This window comes from Danio rerio, chromosome 10 (assembly GCF_052040795.2).
Source record: "Danio rerio strain M-AB ecotype USA chromosome 10, GRCz13ab, whole genome shotgun sequence".
Taxonomy (NCBI): Eukaryota; Metazoa; Chordata; class Actinopteri; order Cypriniformes; family Danionidae; genus Danio; species Danio rerio.
In genome coordinates this window covers 40,421,461-40,443,570 of record NC_141030.1, presented here as the reverse complement: position 1 = coordinate 40,443,570, position 22,110 = coordinate 40,421,461, and the positions used below count along the sequence as shown (strand labels likewise).

Here is a 22,110-nt window from a genome sequence, read left to right as displayed (position 1 = left end):
AATGATCAATATTAATAACAGTAGTTGATATTAATATAGATAAAATACATTAAAATTACCATGCATTGCAACAAGTACATTTCTAAATATACTATGGGGCTAAATGTTATCATTAATTATTATTATTATTATTATTGCTATTGTTAATAATAATAATAATAATAATAATAATAAGTCATTATTCTTTTTTAACAATAGCAATAATAATAATAATAATAATAATAATAATAATAATAATAATAATAATAATAAGTCATTATTCTTTTTTAACAATAGCAATAATAATAATAATAATAATAATTACATTATTATATTAGAATTACTTTTATTAATAATAAAAAATAACAATAATAATAATAAAAAAATATCATTTTAAAATAATAAGTAAACATTATATATGATGATTTAAATATACTTTTAATAATCAGGCTTAGCAAAAACACACATTTCTAAAACTATGACACTTAATACACCATAATAATGATGCTTAATATATTACAAACAAAAGTTAACACACTCAGGCCCTTTGACTGTGAAAACCAGTCAAATTAACATGATCTATAGCGCTTAAGATTAAGGGCAATTCCTGGGTTATAAAACTAGTGCCGTCATGCAGTGATGACTAAGCATGACACGTTTCAGTGATAAATGTGTTTATAGGTCGGTTACTTCAATGGTTTAAAAATAGCTAGCTTGATATAACTACTCCAGTTATTTAACATGTGCTAAATTTAGCCAAAGGGGAGATTAAAGATTAGCATGTGACCCTGATTATATACCAACAAACTTTTTTTAAATCAACAGAATGACTTAGACTCTCTTTTGTTAGGCCATCCAATAGAATTAGTTTACGATGGCATTAAATAATAGCAAAAAGTCGATTTATTATGGTTAGGTCAGTCTGTATATGGAGATTAAGATTAAGTGCGAGCATGCATACTCATCATTCAATGTGAACAAGTAGACTTAATGCACAAAAATACACACAAGCATGAAGTTAAACACACAAAAGGGGAGCGAATATTCCACAGACAACTAGTAGAAACTCAGACTGTGCTTTAATCTGAGATTACTGGTCACTTTGGCCTGTTTAAGGGATTAAAGGAAGAGTCATCAAACTATTCCAGCTCTACAAAAGCTGAGTGAAGGCTGAGACGACTAACAGTCATCGCCGAGTTACAAACAAAACACTTATCAGACCTGCAGCACAACACTGGGAATATTGCTTTTTTTTTGTTGTGGTGTCTGACTGGCCAGGGCTCATGATGGCTCTGCTCAAATCCGGCTGGCTCTGGAGACAGTGTAAGTGGAAGATTTGTTTATTAATGCTTATGTGAAGAGTTTCGTAATCTTATTAAGGATAGCAGAGGAATGGAAACACTTTAAGTATACAGCAGAAAATGCTGTAAAATTTACAGTATTACTGGCAATTTCGGTTGCCAGTAATACTGTCAAATTTACAAGCGCACTGTAAATTAATAATTAATAAACAGCACAGTTTTAATTGTTCATTTAAAGTGAAGTTATAAATTACACAGTATTACTGGCAACAAAAATTGCCTGTTTATAAGTAGAACATGTTGCTGGATAAACATCAATGTTGATCCTGGAACAACATTTCAATCAGTCAATCAGAATTTAGGGATACATTTACAGTTTATGTTAAGCTTAGGCTAATAGTTAGAGTTACGTGCATCTATGAGGATTTGTAAATATTATTACCCTCTAATTTTGGGAATAATTTACAGTTAGGGTTGGGTTTAGGGGCAAAGATTATTATGTTTCAGGACCAACATAGATGTTAATGTAGGATCGCGTCCTAGTTGGGTTAGACCACCCAATAAAGTACATATTCTGCATGATCATATCTCTAATCCAATCCAAACCCAACCGATAGCATTATAACTATAAATAAGCAGCAAATGAGGAGTTCACTAAGCTAAAAGCCATCTTTAATGGTTTGATAATAGCGAGAATTGTACCTTAAAATAAAGTGTGACCATGGGAGTTTCATTTTTAGGGACACAAATTAAGGAAGAAGCAATCCTAATGTTTATATTTATATTAAAATATAGATGGTCAAAAGCACAAATGCTGTTTTAGAAGTGTCTGGCTGCAAATTCTGTGAAATTTAAATGGTCTAAATTGGAAAAATCCTATATATACACACACACACTTAAATACATTAATTTAAAAAAGGACGAGGAGTACCTTTCCAGAAGGTCTGTTATGAAACTTCAGGCCTGACACTGTTAGCAATAATCCTCTTACGGTCAGTGTTACAGTGCACATTAGCTGCTAGCTGAATGTCCAGTTTGTTGTTGTGTGCTCGCTATAATAAAACACACGCAACTGACCAAGGGAGAATATCAAAATGTAATTTAAAAATGTAAAATGATTCCCACCAAAAAATAATGTCATGAAAATGTACTTTAGAATGTTCGTAATTCTGAGAATTAAGAATCAATGTGTTTACAGTCAATGGAGTGCACTCTAAATGTATTTACATGTGGTATAAAACTATTTTTATATTTTAACTATATTATCAATAAGTTAAATGGATAGCTCACCCAAAAATGGAAAATTATTTAATACATATCCACTCAGTAGTTTCGGATTTATATGAGTAGCTTTTTTCTGTTGAACCGAAAAGTAGATATTTGAAAGAATGTTGGTAACTGGTAGCCATTGACATCCATAAAATATATGGAAGAAACATATGGAAGCTTCCAACATTTTCCATAGTATCTTCCTTTGTATTCAAAAGAGAAAGAAACTGAAATGGATTTGGAAAAAGTGGAAGATGAGTAAGTAATGACGGAATTGAAATTTTTGGGTGAACTGTCCCATTTTGTTAGCAAATGTAGTATTAAAATAACTCAAAACAAATTCCAAGAACAAAGTTCTTAATTCTGAATTTTCATCCAAACTCTAAAAAAACAAAACTCAGCATTGCAAAATATAACGTTTAAATCCCCTTTTTTTTCTTGTGTATAAAAATAGGCAAGGAATGTTCTATGGAAACATTATAACCTCGACAAAATCAGGGGACAAACAGAATTCACTTACAAATGTAATAATGTTGAAAATAATGTTCAATTTCTTATTCAGACTTATCTTTTCACTTCATAACAAACACCTTGATGGTATCAGGAGCCACGGGTTTAACTTTAGTTTTGCTTATATATGTTTGCTTCTCTTTAAAGTGCCTGTAAAGGTTGATTTATTTATTATCAAGAACCACAGTTTTATCTAAAAAAAAAAAAAAATCTTCTTTAATGTTCTGCTGAAGAAAAAAGTCACTATATTCTGAATTGGCTTGAGTAAATTTACAGCAGATTTTTTGAGGGTACGCTAAATTGGCCCTAGTTTATGTGTGTGAACACAAGAGTGTATAGGTGTTTCCCAGTGATGGGTTGCGCCTGGAAGGGCATCCGCTGCATAAAAATTTATGCTGGATAAGTTGGCGGTTCATTCCTCTGTGTTGACCCCTGATTAATAAAGGGACTAAGCCAAAAAGAAAATGAATGAATGAATGAATTGTGTGAAACCCTACATTTTTTTACACTGAATGATTATTGGTTTAGAGATCCTTTAAAAAAATCATGTTTTCGTATGCATAAAATCATACATATATATATATATATATATATATATATATATATATATATATATATATATATATATATATATATATATATATATATATGAATTAGCCACTTTTCTGGAAATACGTAAAACAGTTATGTTTGCTCCTTAGATCAGCTGGTCTGTAAATGAGACATAATTAATCACTTTAGGTTTTTGTTAAACAGCTTCTGTCCTCAAACGCTGGAAACTAAACTGGTGTGACCTGTGGATCGATGGAAGTTTCGTTTTTTACAAAAGTGAATCCAGAAGAGACTACGAGACCAAAGTGAATCTGAAGAGCAGCTGTGTGAATGTGAGGTCTGGACTGGAGTGTGCAGGTAAGGTTCGAACGTATTTATGCTAATAAACGCTTGAATTTAACATTGTTTTACTAAGCAGTGTGTTTATGGACAGGTGTAGGTCCACCCGAGAGTCACCCAAGGGAAAATCTGCTGGTAGTTTATCTGAGAGACGGCACTATGCTGAGCCTGTGTGCCAACAGTGAAGACGAGGCACTGTAAGTCTGAGCTTTGACATGTTTGATTAACCCCTTCCCTTCCACAATTCAAGAAGCCCCGCCCACTTTTTTGTATGCTTTATGTTTGCTCACATTTTAGGGCCTGGAAACTCACACTCATGGAGGCAAAGAGAAATCCTGTGAGTGTTTTTTTTTTTTTGTATTTGTGCAGGATATTTTTTCTATATTTGTCATCGATTTAACATTTTCACTCACTCATATTTTTATTTCTTTGCACCATTGCAGGTTTTCACATATAATCCCTATGATGATACTTACCAGACTGTTCCAATTGACAGCCATAATGCAGTTTACATCATGCCAGGTACAGGCTGTGGAGGTAATTAATTATAAAACATCACGCATTCTTAAGTAAACACAGAAATAGAGTTTTTACACATGTATTATAGTGATAAAGTCAGAATTATTAGCCCTCCTGAATTATTAGCCCCCGTCAATTTTTCCACCAATAGAAATAAAAAAGATTTCAACACATTTCTAAACATAATAGTTTTAATAACAAAGTTAATTACACTATTATAAAAAGTAGTTTTAATAATTTCTAATAACTGATTTCTTTTATCTTTGCCATGATGTCAGTACATATTATTTGACTAGTTATTTTTTTTTAAATACTAGTATTCACTTTAAAGTGACATTTGAAGGCTTATCTAGGTTAAAGTCATTATATAACAATGAAATAAAATAAAAATAAGACTTTCTCTTCTGTTAAACATCATTTGATAAATACTTGAAAAAAGAAAAAAAGTTTTACATGAGGTCGAAGAATTGTGACTTCAACTGTACACAGTGGGGGAAAAAAGTGTGTAACCCGCATTTTTTTTTCTCAGAAAACACATTTCTAAAGGTGCTGTTGACTTGAGACTTTCACCAGATGTTGCTAACCACCAAAGAAATACATACATGTACAGAAAACATATCTGATTAGTTAATAAATGAAGTTATGCATGATAAAATGAAATGATGCAGGGAAAAAGTTAATAGTTTGATAAACACAGCGTTTATTTAGTAAGCACACTTTATTTCGTTTATTCCCTCCTCACATACATACGAGACATCTTAAATAATCATTCACCATGAAAACCCCGTCCCTGCGTGCTCCCTCATTTGTAACCCGGATAACCTTCTTTCAGGTCAACAAAGTAGAGAGATAAAACAACATGTTAACAAAAAGTATTGAACACATGAAGAAAGGCTGGTGTAGAAAGGCAGTGAACGCCCAGACAGCAGCTGAAATCTCTCAATAGTTCTTCAGCAACCCTCTGCCCTTCATCAGCGTAAATGAATATCAGCTGCTTCAGTCCAACATCTACATTAACAGGAGGATGAAGATGAAACCAAGCTGGATATTTCAGCAAGACAATGATCCCAAACACAGTCAAGGAAACTCTCAAATGCTGTCAGAGAAAGAAAATCAAGCTGTAGAATGGCCCAACCAATCACCTGACTTGAATCCAATAGAAAAATAAAAAATAAAGCTCAGATTTAACGGACGAGACGCACAGAACAATCAATATTTTTACTTACGCCTTTGAGAAGTGTCTTTAAGCTGCCATCACCAAATAAGACTTTTATATAAAGTATTAAATACATTTCAGTAATTCAGCACTTTCTCATTGTGTCATTTTATTCTTATTACACATAACGGGTTTTTCTTGTTTTGTTTTATTTTTATGTTTGTATTGCTTGTTTGTTTTTTTACCTGAATGTGGTTCAATTTCATGTCAACAGCTCTTTTAGAAATATTATCACCAGGAAAAAGCATGACATGTTCAATACTTATTTTCCCCACTGTATATATATCTTTTTGTATGGTCTGAAACTTTGTCACATTCACAAAAAAAATATAAATTCTCAATTAGAAATTGCCTTAAATATTTCTTAATAATTTTAGATGTTTGTAATTTATTGTTTTTAATATTAGTAAAATGTTATTTGATTTTTAAAGTACACTGTTAAAATACTAATTTGTAATACAGCTTACATTTCACCTTTTACAAGTCTTTCCGCTTAATAATGTAATATTTAGTTTTGTTATTTGATGTTTTTTTTTTATTTATTTGTGAATCTACATGTAAATTTAGAGTAAATCGTACATCACCTTCTTTTGTGTACATTTTCACATTCTCAAAATCACACAAAATTAGCTTATAGAAATCTTAAACATTTCGTTCTTTTAACTTTTATTTATTCTTTTCTTTCTTAATACTTTGTTCAACTTCCTGTTCAAATTTTATCAGTTTATTCAGTGTTTACACACCCTGTTCCTGGAGGCACACCAACAGTACATATTTTGGATGTCTCCCCTTATCTGACCTATTAACTACAGGTTTTGGAGTCTCCTCTAATCTTCTGATAAGTTGATTCAGGTGTGTTTGATTAGGAAGAGGTTGAAAATGTGTCTTGTTGGTGTGCCTTCAGGAACAGGGTTGGGAAACACTGCCTTAAATACATTTCATTAAACATTTTTTAGCCTTTTAACATGAAAATTTAACACAAACTGATTATTATTTGTAATTATTTCAGACAATTACTGACAAATTCCAAGTAAAGTCTTAATCCACTGAAGACGTACTGTACCTCAAAAATGAATGTTTGTCTCTGCAGGGACTCAGCATGTGTGGGTGCACAGAGACTCTTATGAGGACGGCTTTGGAGAGCAGATTGCGCTGGGTCTCCTGGCAGGAATGGCCGCTGGTGCCGCGATGCGTTCACTTCTGTGGATGCCCTTCTGGTTCTGCTGAGGAGACGTCAAACCGCAGGATCCGAGAACAGACATCCGGAAAGCTCAGCGATAGCAAATGGTCCTTTTCCTGCATATAAATATGTATATATGAGTATAGCCGAAGCTGTTTTAAACGAAATATCGGAGTGTGTTTTTATTGCTGCTTTATTTCATTGTTTACACAGTCCAATTTTAGCTGCTTGGATTTATTGACACAGTTGAGATACTTGGCGAAACATCAAAAGATCTTTCTGTAGCATGTGTAGAAAATACCTGCACATAACAATGATTGTATTTTCTTGCTCTTATGATTCTGTATACTGTGAGAGACAGTTTCTGTCACAGAAAAAAGGGAAATTTTGACCTTTTCCACACATTTCCCATTTTCTCAAAATTCTGAATTTCTGTCTGACAATTCAACATATTTTTCGTGCAATACTTAATTAGGCATGGAACAAAAACCGGTTTCAAGGTATACCGTGGTTTGGAAAAGTTAAGGTTTTAAAAACGCCAAAATTTGTGCTATACCGTTCCTAAGATATACAGTTAAAAGTCAGAATTATTAGCCCCCTGAATTATTAGCCCCCCTGTTTAATTTTTTACCCAATTTCTGTTTAACGGTGAGCAGACTTTTTCAACACATTCCTAAACATAATAGTTTTAATAACTTATTTCTAATAACTGATTTATTTTATCTTTACCACGATGACAGTAAATAATATTTGACTAGATATTACTAGATTTTAAGACACTTCTATACAGCTTAAAGTGACATTTAAAGGCTTAACTAGGTTAATTAGATTAACTAGGCAGGTTAGGGTAATTAGGGAAGTTATTGTATAATGATGGTTTGTTCTGTAGACTATCGGAAAACAATTTGTTTAAAGGAGTTAATAATTTTGTCCCCAAAATGTTTTTTAAAAAATGTAAAACTGCTTTTATTCTAGCCGAAATAAAAGAAATAAGACTGACTGAATAATTCTGACTTCAACTGTATGTAAGATTTTTTATTTATATATACAGTATATATTTTTTTGGTTTCTTAGGACAACAGTATCTCCAGAAGAAAAGATATCCAAATATGCTATTTTAAATGGTACAGAAATTAGTGTTATTGAAACAAATGAAGACAGCAAAAATTACCAACATGTTTACTGCGCCAAAATATTTTAAATGTTTCTCAAAATAAAATATATTGTGTTAAAAACTTAAAATTGTGTAGAAAATAAGAGGTTAAGAGGTAATTGTCATATAAAAAATAATTAAATCTCTCTTTCTTTACATATATATATACAAACACACACACACACATATACATACACTTAGGTATGTGTGTGTGTGTATGTATATTTATATATATATGGATATACATTCAAAACTGATACCAGAACTGGGCGGAAAAGAAATGTGAAAATTTCTTTCTTTTTTTATTTCTGTGTCTGAAAAGGGCTTCGGTATGCTTTGTTTATAATGTTTATAATGTCTATACAGTATATAGTGTTTGCTTCAGATTTTTTTTTTTTTTTTTGGATGATAAAAATTTTCCTTTCTTTATATCTTTATAGCACATTTATTTATCAAACTATATCTGATTACCCTAATTTATTATGTTGTGCACCATGAGGTTTGTAAGCACAAGTCAGACCGTTGATTGCTCTTAAACCCTCGTGATGATGCTGTGATTTATTTTTAGCTGCTGCCAAAAGCTAAATGTATTTTCATCAAGCAAATCAAGGTTTGTGAAATGCATCTGAAATGAACTGAAATGGCCAGAGCAGTATTTGGATCTGATATTTCCAAATATAAATTCTATATTTTTTTGTGAGAAATAAAAAAGCTGCTGCTATACAGAAACATTAAAGATGCCCTGTTGTTTTCTGTTTGTAAAGTACCTGCACATACGCAAACAAAATGTTTAGTTGATGCTTTTCTGTTTCAGACATTTCAGATTGGGGATAAAGTACTCAGTACTGTAATGTTAAGGATAGTTCACCCAAAAATGAAAATCTTTTACTCATTCTTCACTTGATCCAAACCACTTTAAGGTTTTTTTTTTGTTTTTGTTTTCAGTTGAACACAAAAGAAGATATCTTTCCAGATTTCCTCAAAATATATATATTTTTTTATGTTTAATGTTAAACAAGACAAAAAAAATCTGGCTACCCTAGCAACTAGTTAACAGCGATTAAATGATTATTTGTTGTTTGTCTTTTTATTTTATTTTTGGGGGGTGGGGGGGACTATCACTTTAAAGAGCCTATATACCCCAACAAAATAGTTCTTAAGATTATAATATTATATTAAAGTCATCCTAAAACCTCTCATTTTGTTACCACTACACTATTACGCAACGATATAACCACCACAGACGGTTGACGTTAAAAATAATTAAATGAACCCAAAAATAGCATAGTCTAAAACAAAAATAAATTAAAAATAAAAAGTGTATTGAAAACTATAAACATGATAAAAACAGACCTCATTATTATTTAGTTATTAACTAAGTGCAATATAAACCATAGACTGTATATGATATGTATATGAGGCTATGTATAAACCTAAGTTACTGTCCTGTTGATTAGTTTTGAACTAACATACAGTGGTTATGGCTGCTGGTTCAAACTAGTTCTTCATGTGCACGACCAGAAAAAAAAAAGTTTAAATCAGCATCCATTGTTTAAAATACATTGGGTTTTGTCATGATGGGATAGGCGTTTCTAATCGGTGAGATGGCAATGGTGAAAGAAACGTCGATTTATTCGAAAGATACGTTAATATTTTAAAACAATCCTCTCCCGTTCAAACTGTAACACAAACACGAACAAGTTCAAATCAAAGTATTTCATACGGCACAATTTGAAGTTCTAAAGCCGAGCAGAGTTACCTTACAATCCCTCAAGCGTCCTCTCTTCGTCAATCATGTCGATTCAGAATCAGATAAGTGAACTCTGTGAATCGTGTTCTGTTCGGTTCTTTTGCAGTGTCGACTTTTCAGACCCCCCTAGCAACAATTATTTTTTAAAAGCTACTAGTGACAAATCTAGCTACTTTTTGTGTGTTACTGGAGATTTTAATAGACTGTCATCTCCGTCCCTACTCTTCTTAACAAGCTGCGGGTGATGCCGTCGGCCTCTCCCCCGCCTCAGACCACAGGTGGCCCAATCCTCATACAGCAGTCTCTCCGACTAGTGGTGCTATGGGGTGAGGGATATTTTCTTGGCACACTTTGGGCCCATTAGTACCAATTGAGAATCCTGTCAATGCCACAGTCTACCAGAGTATTGTTGCTGACCACGTGCATCCCTTTATGACCACAGTGTATCCGTTTTCTGATGGCTACTTCCAGTAAGATAACACACCATGTCATAAAGCACGAATAATCTCCGACTGGTTGCTTGAACATGACAATGAGTTCACTGTACTCAAATGGCCTCCACAGTCACCAGAGCTCAATCCAATAGAGCACCTTTGGGATGTGATGTGGTGGAACTGGAGATTCTCATCATGGATGTGCAGCCGACAAATCTGCAGCAACTGCGCGAGGCAATCATGTCATTGTAGACCAAAATTTCTGAGGAATATTTCCAGTACCTTGTTGAATCTCTGCCATGGTGGATTACAACAATTCTGAAAGCAAAAGGGGGTCCTCGGTACTGGTAAGGTGTACCTAATAAAGTGGCCAGTGAGTGTATATTATCTCTCTGCATTATAAATTCCAGAAGTCAGAGAATAAACCATTAATATATATATATATATATATAAAATATATATATATATATATATATATATATATATATATATATATATATATATATATATATATATTTGTAATGTGTCACCTGTTGCTATAAAGCCAGGAGAGATTAACTCCATGCATTCCTGTCCTTGAATAAATTCCTGTCCTTAAAGATATAAATAAGATAATGGTTTATTTTACACTACTGGTTAAATGTTTGGAAACTTTCATATTCTGCTTGATGTTTCTGGGGAAAAAGCATTTTCTGCTCACCATAAGGTTGTGTTTATTAGATCAAAAGTACAATAAAAACAGGTGCATTGACACATATTTTTTTAATTTACAATGACTGTTTTCTGTGTAAATTAATCTATAAAGTGAATTTGTTTTTTCATAATTATTTTAGTCTTTGAGTGATTGCAGTCTGTTAATCTCTCTCTTACTCAGGCCCAACAGAGTCAGAATGCAGACGCGATGCAATCTCTGACAATCTCAGCTGCATATGCGCATTCAGATTGTAATCTCGGCCGTGCATGCACACTTTGCGGTGGGTTAAAGACTGAAATACGCCAAAATATGATTTACAAACTAAAGGCACAACAGACAAAAGAACTATACTGAAATTAAATATATGATTTTATTATGCTAAAAATGTTATGAGCATACTCTTTACCTGCTTTAAATGTTGACTGTTTAATAAAAGTTAGGAACCTTATTGCAATACGGAAGGGGGCACACTATACTCATTTATGCTGGACACTATAAGTTTGTGAACCCATTTTTATGTGACCATCTAAGAACATATTTAAACAAAATAAATAAATGTATTTAATCCACATCATGATCCCTGTCATGAATATTCAGAAACAATTCTCAACAAACATGCAATAATCTGCTCTCTACATACTTGTGGTGCTTGGAGGTTTCTTCTCTCAGTCGCATCACATTCTCCGTGTATCTATCCTCTGAATCCTATTAAAAACCAAGAAATGTTTAATATTATTATAATGATCTACAGACACTCAGACATGTGCAGATAAACACTAGTGGTCCTACTCTTACTAGATAAGTGCCTTTTTGACCTTTTTGAATTCTCATTCCATACTTTTTTCAATACTTTAGGTGCCATTTCTCAAAATCCCACATGATGATCCAGGACACTGACTGAATCCAGGACACTGACCCAAACCATACAGATATAATGTTTACATAATTCAAACTCTCGCCCCATAAAGCAATTTTGTGGAACAATTCTTATATTACTGTTAACCGGAAATCTCTCTACCTGCAAAGTTCGACAGATAAAGGTATTTTTTTATTATCTGATATTTTGGACCGATCAGTAAATTTACTTTCCCTATTAAATTTAAAGAATATAACTCTGTAACAAAAAACATACCCTCTGGTTTACTAAGATAATGAGAAGCCATATGTATTCATATAGTAGTAATAGAAATGATCCTGCACTTTACTTAAATGGGGTAGACTTTTGTAGTATAAAATGTACAAAGTTATTAGATTAATATTTTTTAAAAACAGAACCTAAAGGAAAATTCTTTTGGAATGTTTATTTTGAAGATATTGTGTGGAAAAAAAGCTTGGTCGATTCCTTTTCGTTTCTGTATAGCTAATAAATCGAGGTAACTACATTTAAAAATTTTACACAACATTCAATTTAGCAATTACACGTTAACTAAATTTATGCAGACTGATGGAAACTGTTCATTCTGTTTACATCACCAAAAGTCATTATTTAATCTTTTTTATGAATATGAACATTCAAAGAAATTTTCGTTAGATCTATCATTGTATATCCAAAAAATCAGGTTTTAGTTGTAATTTGACCTTCAAATATGTAATGTTTTTATTTTGCTTCAAACAATTTATCCGTGGAATTTATAATGAATCTTTTGCTTTTGTTTGGTAAATTTCATATTCAAAAATGCAGATTAAATAACTCTAAACCTTGTTTAAAGGTTGCTATTATAGATTTTCATTTGCATATAGAATCGCTCAAATATATTAATAGCTAAAAATGTAAAAATACAATTATAGTGGCAAAGGAGCTGAAGTTAATCGACTAGTAAAATTGATGTCAATTGGATGGGTTAAAATAATAACATTGTAAAGATCTCTGTCTTGAATTGTCTTTATTTATGTAATTTATTTTTGAGTTTATTTTATGTTATTAGTTACATTTGTATTTTTTGGATGTCATGTTTAAATTGTATATTTGCTGTTGTTTAATGAAAAAAAATTAATAATTCAAACCATTTATAATTAGTTATTTTTATAATACTGTAAAAAAATACAGTTTTAGTCATTCTTTTACAAATAGATGTGAAAAATAAGAGTGTCTATATTCAATTTTGAACATTAATTAACATTAAACATATATATATTCCTTCTCTTTGTTGTCAAAAACAGAACAAAATCTAATGAACAAGTAATTTTAAAGCCAAACAGGAATCAGTTAACGTTAGACATGCCGCCATTTTATTAATCACAGCATCACATTACTTCGGCATTTGCAGTGTAAATGATAAGGCATATCTGCTGATTTTAATGGATATGCACAATAATATCTCGTGTTTAATGTGTACAAGCGCGTATCGCCATCCGCCAATAACATTTGAGTGCAAAATAAATGCTAAGACAAATCTTACCTGTAAATGTATTTAAATCGACCCTGATTTAAAAAAAAAACGAATCTCTGGTTCACCAAACGACCAGTAATGATTTGTCCAGCAGGAAATATTCACGAGTCAAACAAAGATTTCCTGACAAATCAGTTTTATTTTGCTCCAAAAACAACCGTGACAGAAATAAACAACCGCTAGCTAGTGAATTTTTCAACTACGAGAAGCTTCGCCCACAGCGCAAAACTGACCAATCACGTATCAGCTGGCTGTAGAACGTTGGAATTCTTAGAACGCGCGTTCGAATTCTTGGCAGGCACGTCATCTCTTAAAATCCAAATTTCGCCATTGCTCTAACTTGACAAGTATCTAGTGAGTTGTCGAAGTTTGCTTTGAATAATTTGCTTTTCTTATAGTGTCAATTGATTGCATACGGTTTATCAAGGCTTACTCTGATAGACGAGCTTTACCTACAGTAAATTTCAGTGTTTATTGTAGGTGTAGTTAACATTTCTCATATTTAAGTGTACGGAAATCAAACTAACATGTTATTTACCGTACTCGGAGTTCTTGCTCTCTTCCTGGGAGAAATAAACACCAACACCACCGACCCAGGTCAAGATGAAAGATTGGACCATCAAGAAGAAGGATTGGTCGCGGTGCCCCCAGTGACCAACGGTGATGGTAAATAATGTTGTGTGTTATAAGAACATGTAGCTCATTTTGTATACTAGAGTCTGTGTAGGGCTCTACGCTTTTTTCCCTTGCTGTAAAAATTATTTACAAAAACCGAAGTGAATAATAATACAGGCCTAATGAAAACTGCTGCTTTACACACATGTGGTGTCTACCATACGTCACACAAACATGTCTAATATGGTGCCAACAATAATATAAAACAATTGCTTTTGTCTTGTTTCTAGTCCAAATAACTCAACATTCTTAAATCAAGAATCGTTTTTCTAGAAAAGTTAAAATATTGTCTTGTGCTTAAGAAATAAGGAGTTCAAATCAAGTTATTTTTCCCTTAAAACAAGCAAAATAATCTGCCAATGGAGTAAGCTAAATAATGCTTTGAAATACATTGTACTTCCCCTCTGGCAGATTATTTAGCTTGTTTTAATGAAAACTCAGTTAATTTTGACATGTTTCTGAAAACAAGACAATGTTTTTACTTGTCAAAAAAATGCTTCTTGATTTATTGTTTTGATATTTGGACTAGAAACAAGACAAAAACTAAGTAAAGTATTTGTGCTTTGCATAAAGTTTTTCAGCTATGCATTCATAATCTGTAAATACATAATACATTTCTTCATTTTCAAGATGGAGGGTTAGTTCACCCAAAAATGCAAAGTCTGTAATTAATTACTCACCCTCACGTCGCTCCAAACCCCTGAGACGTATCATTTTCTGAACACAAATGAAGATGTTTAAGAGAACTCTTGAGAGCTCTCTCTCTCATCCTGCATATACAGCAAGGTTCCTTACTTGTGATAATATATAAAAGTACCACAAAAACACTCAAATGGTTCGTTTGGGTCAGTACGGGTCACCTTTATCAGGCTTGTGTTTCCACTACCAAGGGTACCATTTTGGTTGGCGTGGTGACAAAGTTTCAGCCGACGTAATTTTCGCTTGAGAAAATGTCTACAGTAAAGCTGTACAGGTCGCTCACATATCAAATGAGAATTACTTCTCACAAAACAGACACTTTATACACAGAAATACTTCTGTTTAAATGTTTATAACTAACTTTTCTATGAACATAAGTTGATTATAACTGCAGGTCAATGACAGTGCGAAATAGCCTACTGTAATGTTTGTAATAATATAAAATAAATAAATAAATGAACATATGAGCACATACAGCCCCTTACAGTCTTCGATATGATACCAAGCAAGAAAGCGAAACCCCTTGTTCATCTTGAACATGTTCTCAGATGACACTATTCATTTTCATAGAAAGAACCTCAATCTTTCACACAAACTTTTTAAAGCGACATTACAGTGTTGTGGTGGAAATGACACTGATACTGTGCGACAGCTATATTTTGTATAAAAATAATATAAATAATAGTCTCACATTAATAACTCTAAAATATTTAAATTATTTCACTAGTGCTTAATTAAGATATAATAGATACCAGATAAATAATATTTTAAAATGTTATTTTCATTGTTGAAGTTTGTGCGACAAGGTGAAAACAGTGAATTTGTCACCAAAGGAGGTTGAATAATAAGAAAAATATATACTAGAAAGGTAGTACATTTTTTTAAAGTAGGTTTCATTGTAAGTTCGACAAAGAAAGAGGAATTTTAACAAAATTATATATATTTTTGGATATATGATCAAATTACATAAGTGCCCGTAGTTGAAGAATTACCCTTATACAAAACAAAACATTAATAGAATTTGATTATGAACAGTAATTTCATCATGTGACATTTTTAATTTAATGGCATAATAGGCCTACCTAAAGGAAGATCTCAATATATAGACATCTAATATCCAGTATCTAACCATGAACTCAACAATACATATTTGGATGACCTGATTATACATTCAGTAACTCAATTAAAATCACTATGCTTGTCACAGCAAAAACATCCCTGCATGTGCACACACTAACCAACAACTAAAAGTAGAAAGAAATGACCTTAAAAGTCACTTCATAATTGACAACATTTGTTCATATCAATTATAAACACTGGATAAATATTATTTAAGTACAACTAAAACCTTTTGTTTCATGTTTTTCCTTCCTTTAGGTCGAGAAATTGGTGACGGGTGTAAAGAATCATCTTTACATCTGGAGGAACAGATCAATGTTCAGGCTGAGGAACTGTCACTGGAGGAACCTGTCGATGGTCAGAGTGAAGGACAATCACTGGTGGAGCCTGTCAGTGTTCACGGTGACGGACAATCACTGGTAGAGCCTGACAGTGTTCACGGTGAAGGACAATCACTGGTGGAGCCTGTCAGTGTTCACGGTGACGGACAATCACTGGTAGAGCCTGACAGTGTTCACGGTGAAGGACAAACACTGGTAGAGCCTGACAGTGTTCACGGTGGAGAACAATCACTGGTGGAGCCTGACAGTGTTCACGGTGGAGAACAATCACTGGTAGAGCCTGACAGTGTTCACGGTGACGGACAATCACTGGTAGAGCCTGACAGTGTTCACGGTGACGGACAATCACTGGTAGAGCCTGCCGATGCTCACAGTGAGGACTCAGCCAGCTCCTTTATCATTGATAATGTTCTTCCAAACGTTTTCTACGCTGAGTCCAGCAGTAGTGATGACTCCTCTTCAGATTTTCTGCCAGCTGAGTCCGGCTGTAGTCATGATGACCCTTCAAATGTGGTCTCTGCTGAGCCTGGCTTTCGAGATGATTCTGTTCCACTTCAACCAGAAGAGCTGAAGGAAATCATTGGTACATTGCACATTAATACACATTTTGTTCAGGGATAGCTGATAACTAAGATGGATATATCACATGAGTAGCAGTGCGATATGGCTGTATATCAGCACTGATGGGAGGCGTGCGTTGCCTCCCACCAGTGCTGATATACAGCCATATCGCTCTGCTACGAGTGTGATATTGCATTTATACAACAGTTTGACGGCACAATCGTGTATATAAAAAAAGAAAATCAAACACTGAGAATCTAAAAACCACTTTTTATTAGGAACTACTTTCTTCCTCCATTCACATCTGCAGCTGACATCAAAACAGCAGAAGCCGTTACTAATTCACAACCTCACTTTAGAGCTGGTGTTTGAATGATTCTCTATAGCGTAATGTCTAAAGAGATGACAACACAGCTGATTTTGCTCACACTTTAAGATAAGGCTGAATGTGACATGAAATGCCATCCATCTACAGATATATCTTCTTACATTGTTGCAGTTTACAGTATTTTTCTATTGCAATCAGGATATCACAATAATTAACCCCGAAAAATGCAACTCAATCACTACCAGACTGCTGTTGTGTTTGCGATAAGGAAAAACGCTAAACACATGCGGACTTTGCTTCTTTCTTTCTGCCAACACAACCTACATTCCTAATATGCGAGCAAAACGGTATAAATACAGCACTACAACATACAAAAGAGAGAGTTCGACTTAAAATATCACTTACCAGCATACCGGCCAACATGTCAGTGAAAATCCGGGAGACCGGGGGTGTTTAGGGGTGAGGTCTCTGAATAATACTGTTGAGAACTGGGATAGGATGCAGCGGGTTTTGGGTGGCCGCTGCGATTGGGTACTGTACCAAAGTTGCCAACCTGGGGGTGTTTATAGACTGTACCAAAGAGGGGGGTGGGGGAAATCACAGGAGTTTTCGGAAGAAATAAAAGACGGGATGGTTGCGTGAGATTGGTCTGAAATACGGGATACTCCCATGAAAAACGGAAGTGTTGGCAGGTGTGCTTACCAGTTTGAAAGATTTGATCTGCTGTAGTTAGAAATCAGACAGTTATAATCTTCTAAACGTAAGGGCTTATTATGCTGATCTGTCGCCATCTTGTGGATAGAAATCGTCAACCGTCTTTGGTCTACTACATAATGGCAGGCTAATAGCCGCCGACGAGCTCTCTCGGAAATTTAAATACTTTAAAATAGGCACTATTCTTACAAATAAACTGCATAGTTGCAATCAAAACAACTACATTCTCGATTAAAAAAGCCTCAAAAGTACATTATGTTGTCTTACAGGAGTAATATTTTTCACTGTAGCGTCTCTCTGCTTGTTGCTGGCAGTATGTGGGCAGAGTAATACACAGAGGTAAATGGTGAAGAGGCATATGTGTGATGTTACTGCCAAAATATACACGGCTATCAGCCAATCAGATTCAAGAACCAGACAGAACTGTTGTATAAATATATAAAGATCATAAAAAAAAAAAATATATATATATATATATATATATATATATATATATATATATATATATATATATATATATATATATATATATATATATATATATGGAGCAGGTAGTTTGAGATGATGTCACTAATTCACAAATTTTATTAACTTCTCTTCCATGTTTTTTTACAGAGATCAACTCGCAGCGCTATGAAATTGGCGCTGAGCTGGGCAAAGGAGGCTTTGGAACGGTTTTCGCAGGGACCCGTTTACAAGATGGCCTTCAGGTTGCAGTAAAAATTGCTGATTTCAAAGTGAAGCCAGTCATCCATGTTGTAAGTAGTCTGTGCTCTTTGCTCTGATTAACTGTTTCTATTCTAAACATGTCATATTAAAGGTGCTGCATGTAAGTTTTTAACTCTTCTAAACCACAAAAATACCATAAAATGTTTGCAAATATTCTAGTAACATACTAAGTGTCAGTTATTCCCCTTGAGAAAATGTCTTTGTTTTGCTCTCTATAATCTGCCCACTGTTTTATATAATAGATTTCACTAACAGTTTTACCAGGAAATGTCTTTTCCATCAAATGATCAGAACAACTGTCTTTCTTCTAGGATGATTTTGATGAGCCACTTCCATCGGAGATTGCTCTGCACTTTCTTGCCAATAAAGGCCCCAAAGTGAATGAACTCGTTCAGCTCCTGGACTGGAAGGTGGAGGCTGATCGCTACATTATGGTCCTAGAGCGGCCCATACCCTGTGTGAGCGTGGGGGATTTTTTAAGAGGCCACAAAGGCAGAATTCCAGAGCACGTGTTGCAGAAAATCATGTACCACACAACAGTTGCGGCTGACACATGCAACACACGTGGAGTGCTCCACCGCGATATCAAGCCTGACAACTTGTTGATGAACCCGAAGACCTTTGAAGTTAAACTGATTGACTTCGGGTGCGGTGACCTGCTTACTGATGACTATTACAGTCACTACTTAGGTATGTAAATCCCTCATAACTCTAACGAGCTCTTGTGATGGGTCCTTCACATGAGACTCTTGAAATATTGACTGTTGTTTATCTACACCAGGGGTGTCAAATCTCAGTCCTAGAGGGCCGGTGGCCTACAGAGTTTAGCTCCAACTTGCTTCAACACACCTGACAGAAGATGTCTAGAATACTTAGTAAGAGCTTGATTAGCTTGTTCTGGTGTGTTTAAATGGGGCTGGAGCTAAACTCTGCAGGACGCAGATCCTTCAGGAACGGGTTTGAACACCATTGATCTATGCTGTTTTTTACATTTTTACATTCTTTCAGGCACAATGCATTACTGCCCTCCTGAGTTTAACACGGCTGGTTATTACTTCGGGGAGCCAGCGACAGTGTGGTCACTAGGAATTCTCCAGTATCTCCTAATGTTCAAAAAATTTCCAAAAAGCGATGACCTCCTCAAGTTGAAAACAAGATATGTACTGCAATTTGGAAGGTCAAAAGGTGAGATCTTCACTTCAACTGAAGATAGTTGTGTAGGACAATTAATTTACATTTAAGGCAATGTTTACATGTATCTCTTTCTCTTTTTTTCTACACAGAATGCAGTGATTTTATCCGAAGTTGTCTGGAGATTAACTTCCCCTTGCGGCCCACGTTGCAAGCACTGCGTGTCCATGACTGGTTTAAGGTAATGAAAGGATTTTGAAATCAAATTAATCTGTCATGAGCTGAGTTTCCATCCTGATGTGAAGCACATCTTTTCTAAGTTCACTAAATATTTATATTTTGTAATTATAAATGCAAATTAAGTGCAAATGATTTTCATCAAGTTGGTCGAGCAGCTGAACTGTGGTATTCAAGGTTTCTGCGGGGTCTTAAAAATTAAATAATACTTAAATAATACCAAATAATAAATGATGCATTGTTGCATTTTCTGCCGTCTTTGGGTCGTTTTCATACCACACTGCTAGCTTTGGTCCGAACCAGTTGAAAAGAACCAAAATCCACATCTCTCATTGGCCAAATGTTGTTGAACATAGTTCCTAAACTGCTTATTGGTAACCTCATAACCAGCAGTAAACAAGGGAAGTATAATTGAGAAATGTTCGCTTCATCAAAGTTCATTTGACAAATGTGTTTGCATCATTAACCCTTTTTCACACGAGTCCAAAATGACCTCAAAAGATCATAAAAACTTAAACATGAATTAAGGGATTTTTATTGAAACTTGTTTCCCATTTAAAATTTTAAAGGTGCATTAACACAGGCTGATGGAAACCCAGCTAGTGTTAGACGACAATCTTGTGTTCTTAAATCCTTTTTTTATTTCCTTTTTTTAACAACTAAATTTTAATTATGTTCCAGAAAATTATAAAAAAGATCTAGCATTTGACAAAGGACAGCTTCCAGAATCTCCCTGTTCAGTGCTGGATTCGGTTAAAAACTCCAGCAGCTCCAACCATAATAGAAGAAGCTGAGGATTGTGAGCCACAACCTGTAAGTATGGGAAAATAACGTGATTTTATGTGAATGAAGCATGAGCACACATTGCTTTGCATCTTATAAACACCAAGCCTTAAAAATACACTCTGGACCACCCAGTTAATGCATTTAAGCTGTAAACCTGATCACTGTTTTTGTTTCAGATGGAGAACAAGGAAATGAGGAGAGATGTCCTTTTTTTAATGAGTAGATCTAGCCAGTCACCACACTACCATAGTCCTTTACCTAAACATTACATCATCCAGAGAAAGCAGTGCAGTGTCATAGCTCTTTTTTTAACATTTACTCTGGCTCTAATTCAATTTCATGTTATAAAAAAAAAATTAAGCACGTAACAGTTTAGACCTTCATAAGGTGTACATACCCATTCCCACACTTTACTATCAGCTTTTGCTTTAATTCCACATGCTAAAATACAATGTATTATAAAATAATAAATAAAAAAAATGTATATCTCAGTCGTTCCCAGGTCAGGTCCATATTTTGGGTGTCCCTCTCTAAAAAATGTCATTTGAGCCAGAGGAGAGAGACTCCTGACCAATGATTACTGGGATCAACTGATATATATACAGGGTTTCCAATGAACATTATCACTCACCAGCCAATATGGCCACAAAACTGAAAAGAAAAAAAATAATAAAATAATAATAAAAAAGTAAAAAATAATAATAATTAAAAAAAAATGGCAACAAAACTAAAAATAAAAAACATCAAATAACAAATAAAACAGCCTATATTAAAATATATTTTCATAACTGGCCATGTTATTGACCAATTAGAAATTCAAGAAACAAAAAAAAATTAATAAAAAAAAAATGTACGTTATGTTATTCATTACTCATCCTCATGTTCATCTTCAGAACTATTTTTATTTTTATTTTATTTGAGCTCCCTCATCCAGACTCAAAAACAACAAAAAGATCATACAAAACTGGAAAAATAAATAAATAAAAATAATAATAAAAAAGTAAAACATTATAATAAATAAAAAAAAATGGGAAATAAAATAATAAAATATAAAACATCATTAATAAATAAACAATAAAAAAAATTCTCTTATATTTTAATTCACAGTTTCTTCTCCTCAGTGTGATTATAGGGCACACGTTCACAAGCACTGTGCAGAGACATATACCCCCCTGGATGCCGGTATGCGACTTCCTCTCTTAAAAAAAAATGCACGGGCACATCCAAGGTTATATGTCAGAGGCGCGACATGTGAACGCGTGCCCTATACTGACACTGAGGGAAGAAACTGTTGACTTCCTCTCTTTAAAATTGTCGCCTAAGAAGGATTAAGCAGCTCTCAGATTTGACTAAAATATCTTCATTTAAATATCTTCATCTGTGTTCTGAAGACTAATTAAGTTACAACCTTTAGTATTATTATAATTATTAATATATTTAGTATTATTTAGTATTTATTTAATATAAATCTATAACTGGCCATGTTATTGACCAAGCAGAAATT

At 33.8% G+C, this 22,110-nt stretch overlaps 3 protein-coding genes across 11 annotated transcripts in view; 2 read left to right on the top strand and 1 right to left on the bottom strand.

Annotated features, from left to right (window-relative positions):
• The window catches only part of si:ch211-176g13.8, a 55,577-nt gene extending 42,078 nt beyond the window's left edge, over nucleotides 1-13,499 (bottom strand). For 6 of the 7 annotated variants that reach the window (XR_015501404.1, XR_015501409.1, XR_015501420.1 and 3 more), the window contains exons 1-3: nucleotides 13,296-13,499; nucleotides 11,537-11,601; nucleotides 6,749-6,981 (exon numbers count right to left, since the gene is read on the bottom strand). The gene's annotated coding sequence lies outside the window, so the exon portion shown is untranslated. The remainder of the gene's footprint in view (nucleotides 1-6,748; nucleotides 6,982-11,536; nucleotides 11,602-13,295) is intronic. The other variant, XM_087271202.1, reaches the window with a different exon arrangement.
• plekhb1 (pleckstrin homology domain containing B1) lies at nucleotides 1,156-8,754 on the top strand. 2 transcript variants are annotated; one of them, NM_001386324.1, is given in 6 exon segments: nucleotides 1,156-1,302; nucleotides 3,816-3,968; nucleotides 4,045-4,147; nucleotides 4,248-4,287; nucleotides 4,394-4,472; nucleotides 6,776-8,754. In NM_001386324.1, coding segments are annotated over 6 exon segments (552 nt in total). In that variant the 5' UTR covers nucleotides 1,156-1,262; the 3' UTR covers nucleotides 6,913-8,754.
• A 2-nt stretch (nucleotides 13,500-13,501) lies between the features above and the next one.
• LOC100536547 (serine/threonine-protein kinase pim-3) lies at nucleotides 13,502-21,424 on the top strand. Of its 2 annotated transcripts, XR_015501424.1 has the most exons (8): nucleotides 13,502-13,952; nucleotides 16,038-16,703; nucleotides 18,339-18,481; nucleotides 18,764-19,142; nucleotides 19,461-19,637; nucleotides 19,736-19,824; nucleotides 20,502-20,633; nucleotides 20,783-21,424. XR_015501424.1 is itself a non-coding variant. In XM_087271212.1 (6 exons), exons 1-6 carry the CDS (start codon nucleotides 13,814-13,816, stop codon nucleotides 19,840-19,842), a joined length of 1,611 nt encoding a protein of 536 aa, XP_087127338.1. In that variant the 5' UTR covers nucleotides 13,502-13,813. The 2 variants fall into 2 exon arrangements, 1 of the variants encoding a protein (XP_087127338.1); XM_087271212.1 differs by lacking the exons at nucleotides 20,502-20,633; nucleotides 20,783-21,424 and having other exon boundaries at nucleotides 19,736-19,842.
• The last annotated feature ends 686 nt before the right edge of the window (nucleotides 21,425-22,110 follow it).

What these genes read in the sequence shown, in the direction of transcription:
- LOC100536547 (XM_087271212.1), top strand. Translation starts at nt 13,814, where the DNA reads ATGTTATTTACCGTACTCGGAGTTCTTGCTCTCTTCCTGGGAGAAATA. An exon ending in CCCAGTGACCAACGGTGATG is followed by an intron (nt 13,953 to 16,037) that starts GTAAATAATGTT and finishes TCCTTCCTTTAG; the next exon opens with GTCGAGAAATTGGTGACGGG. An exon ending in AGAGCTGAAGGAAATCATTG is followed by an intron (nt 16,704 to 18,338) that starts GTACATTGCACA and finishes GTTTTTTTACAG; the next exon opens with AGATCAACTCGCAGCGCTAT.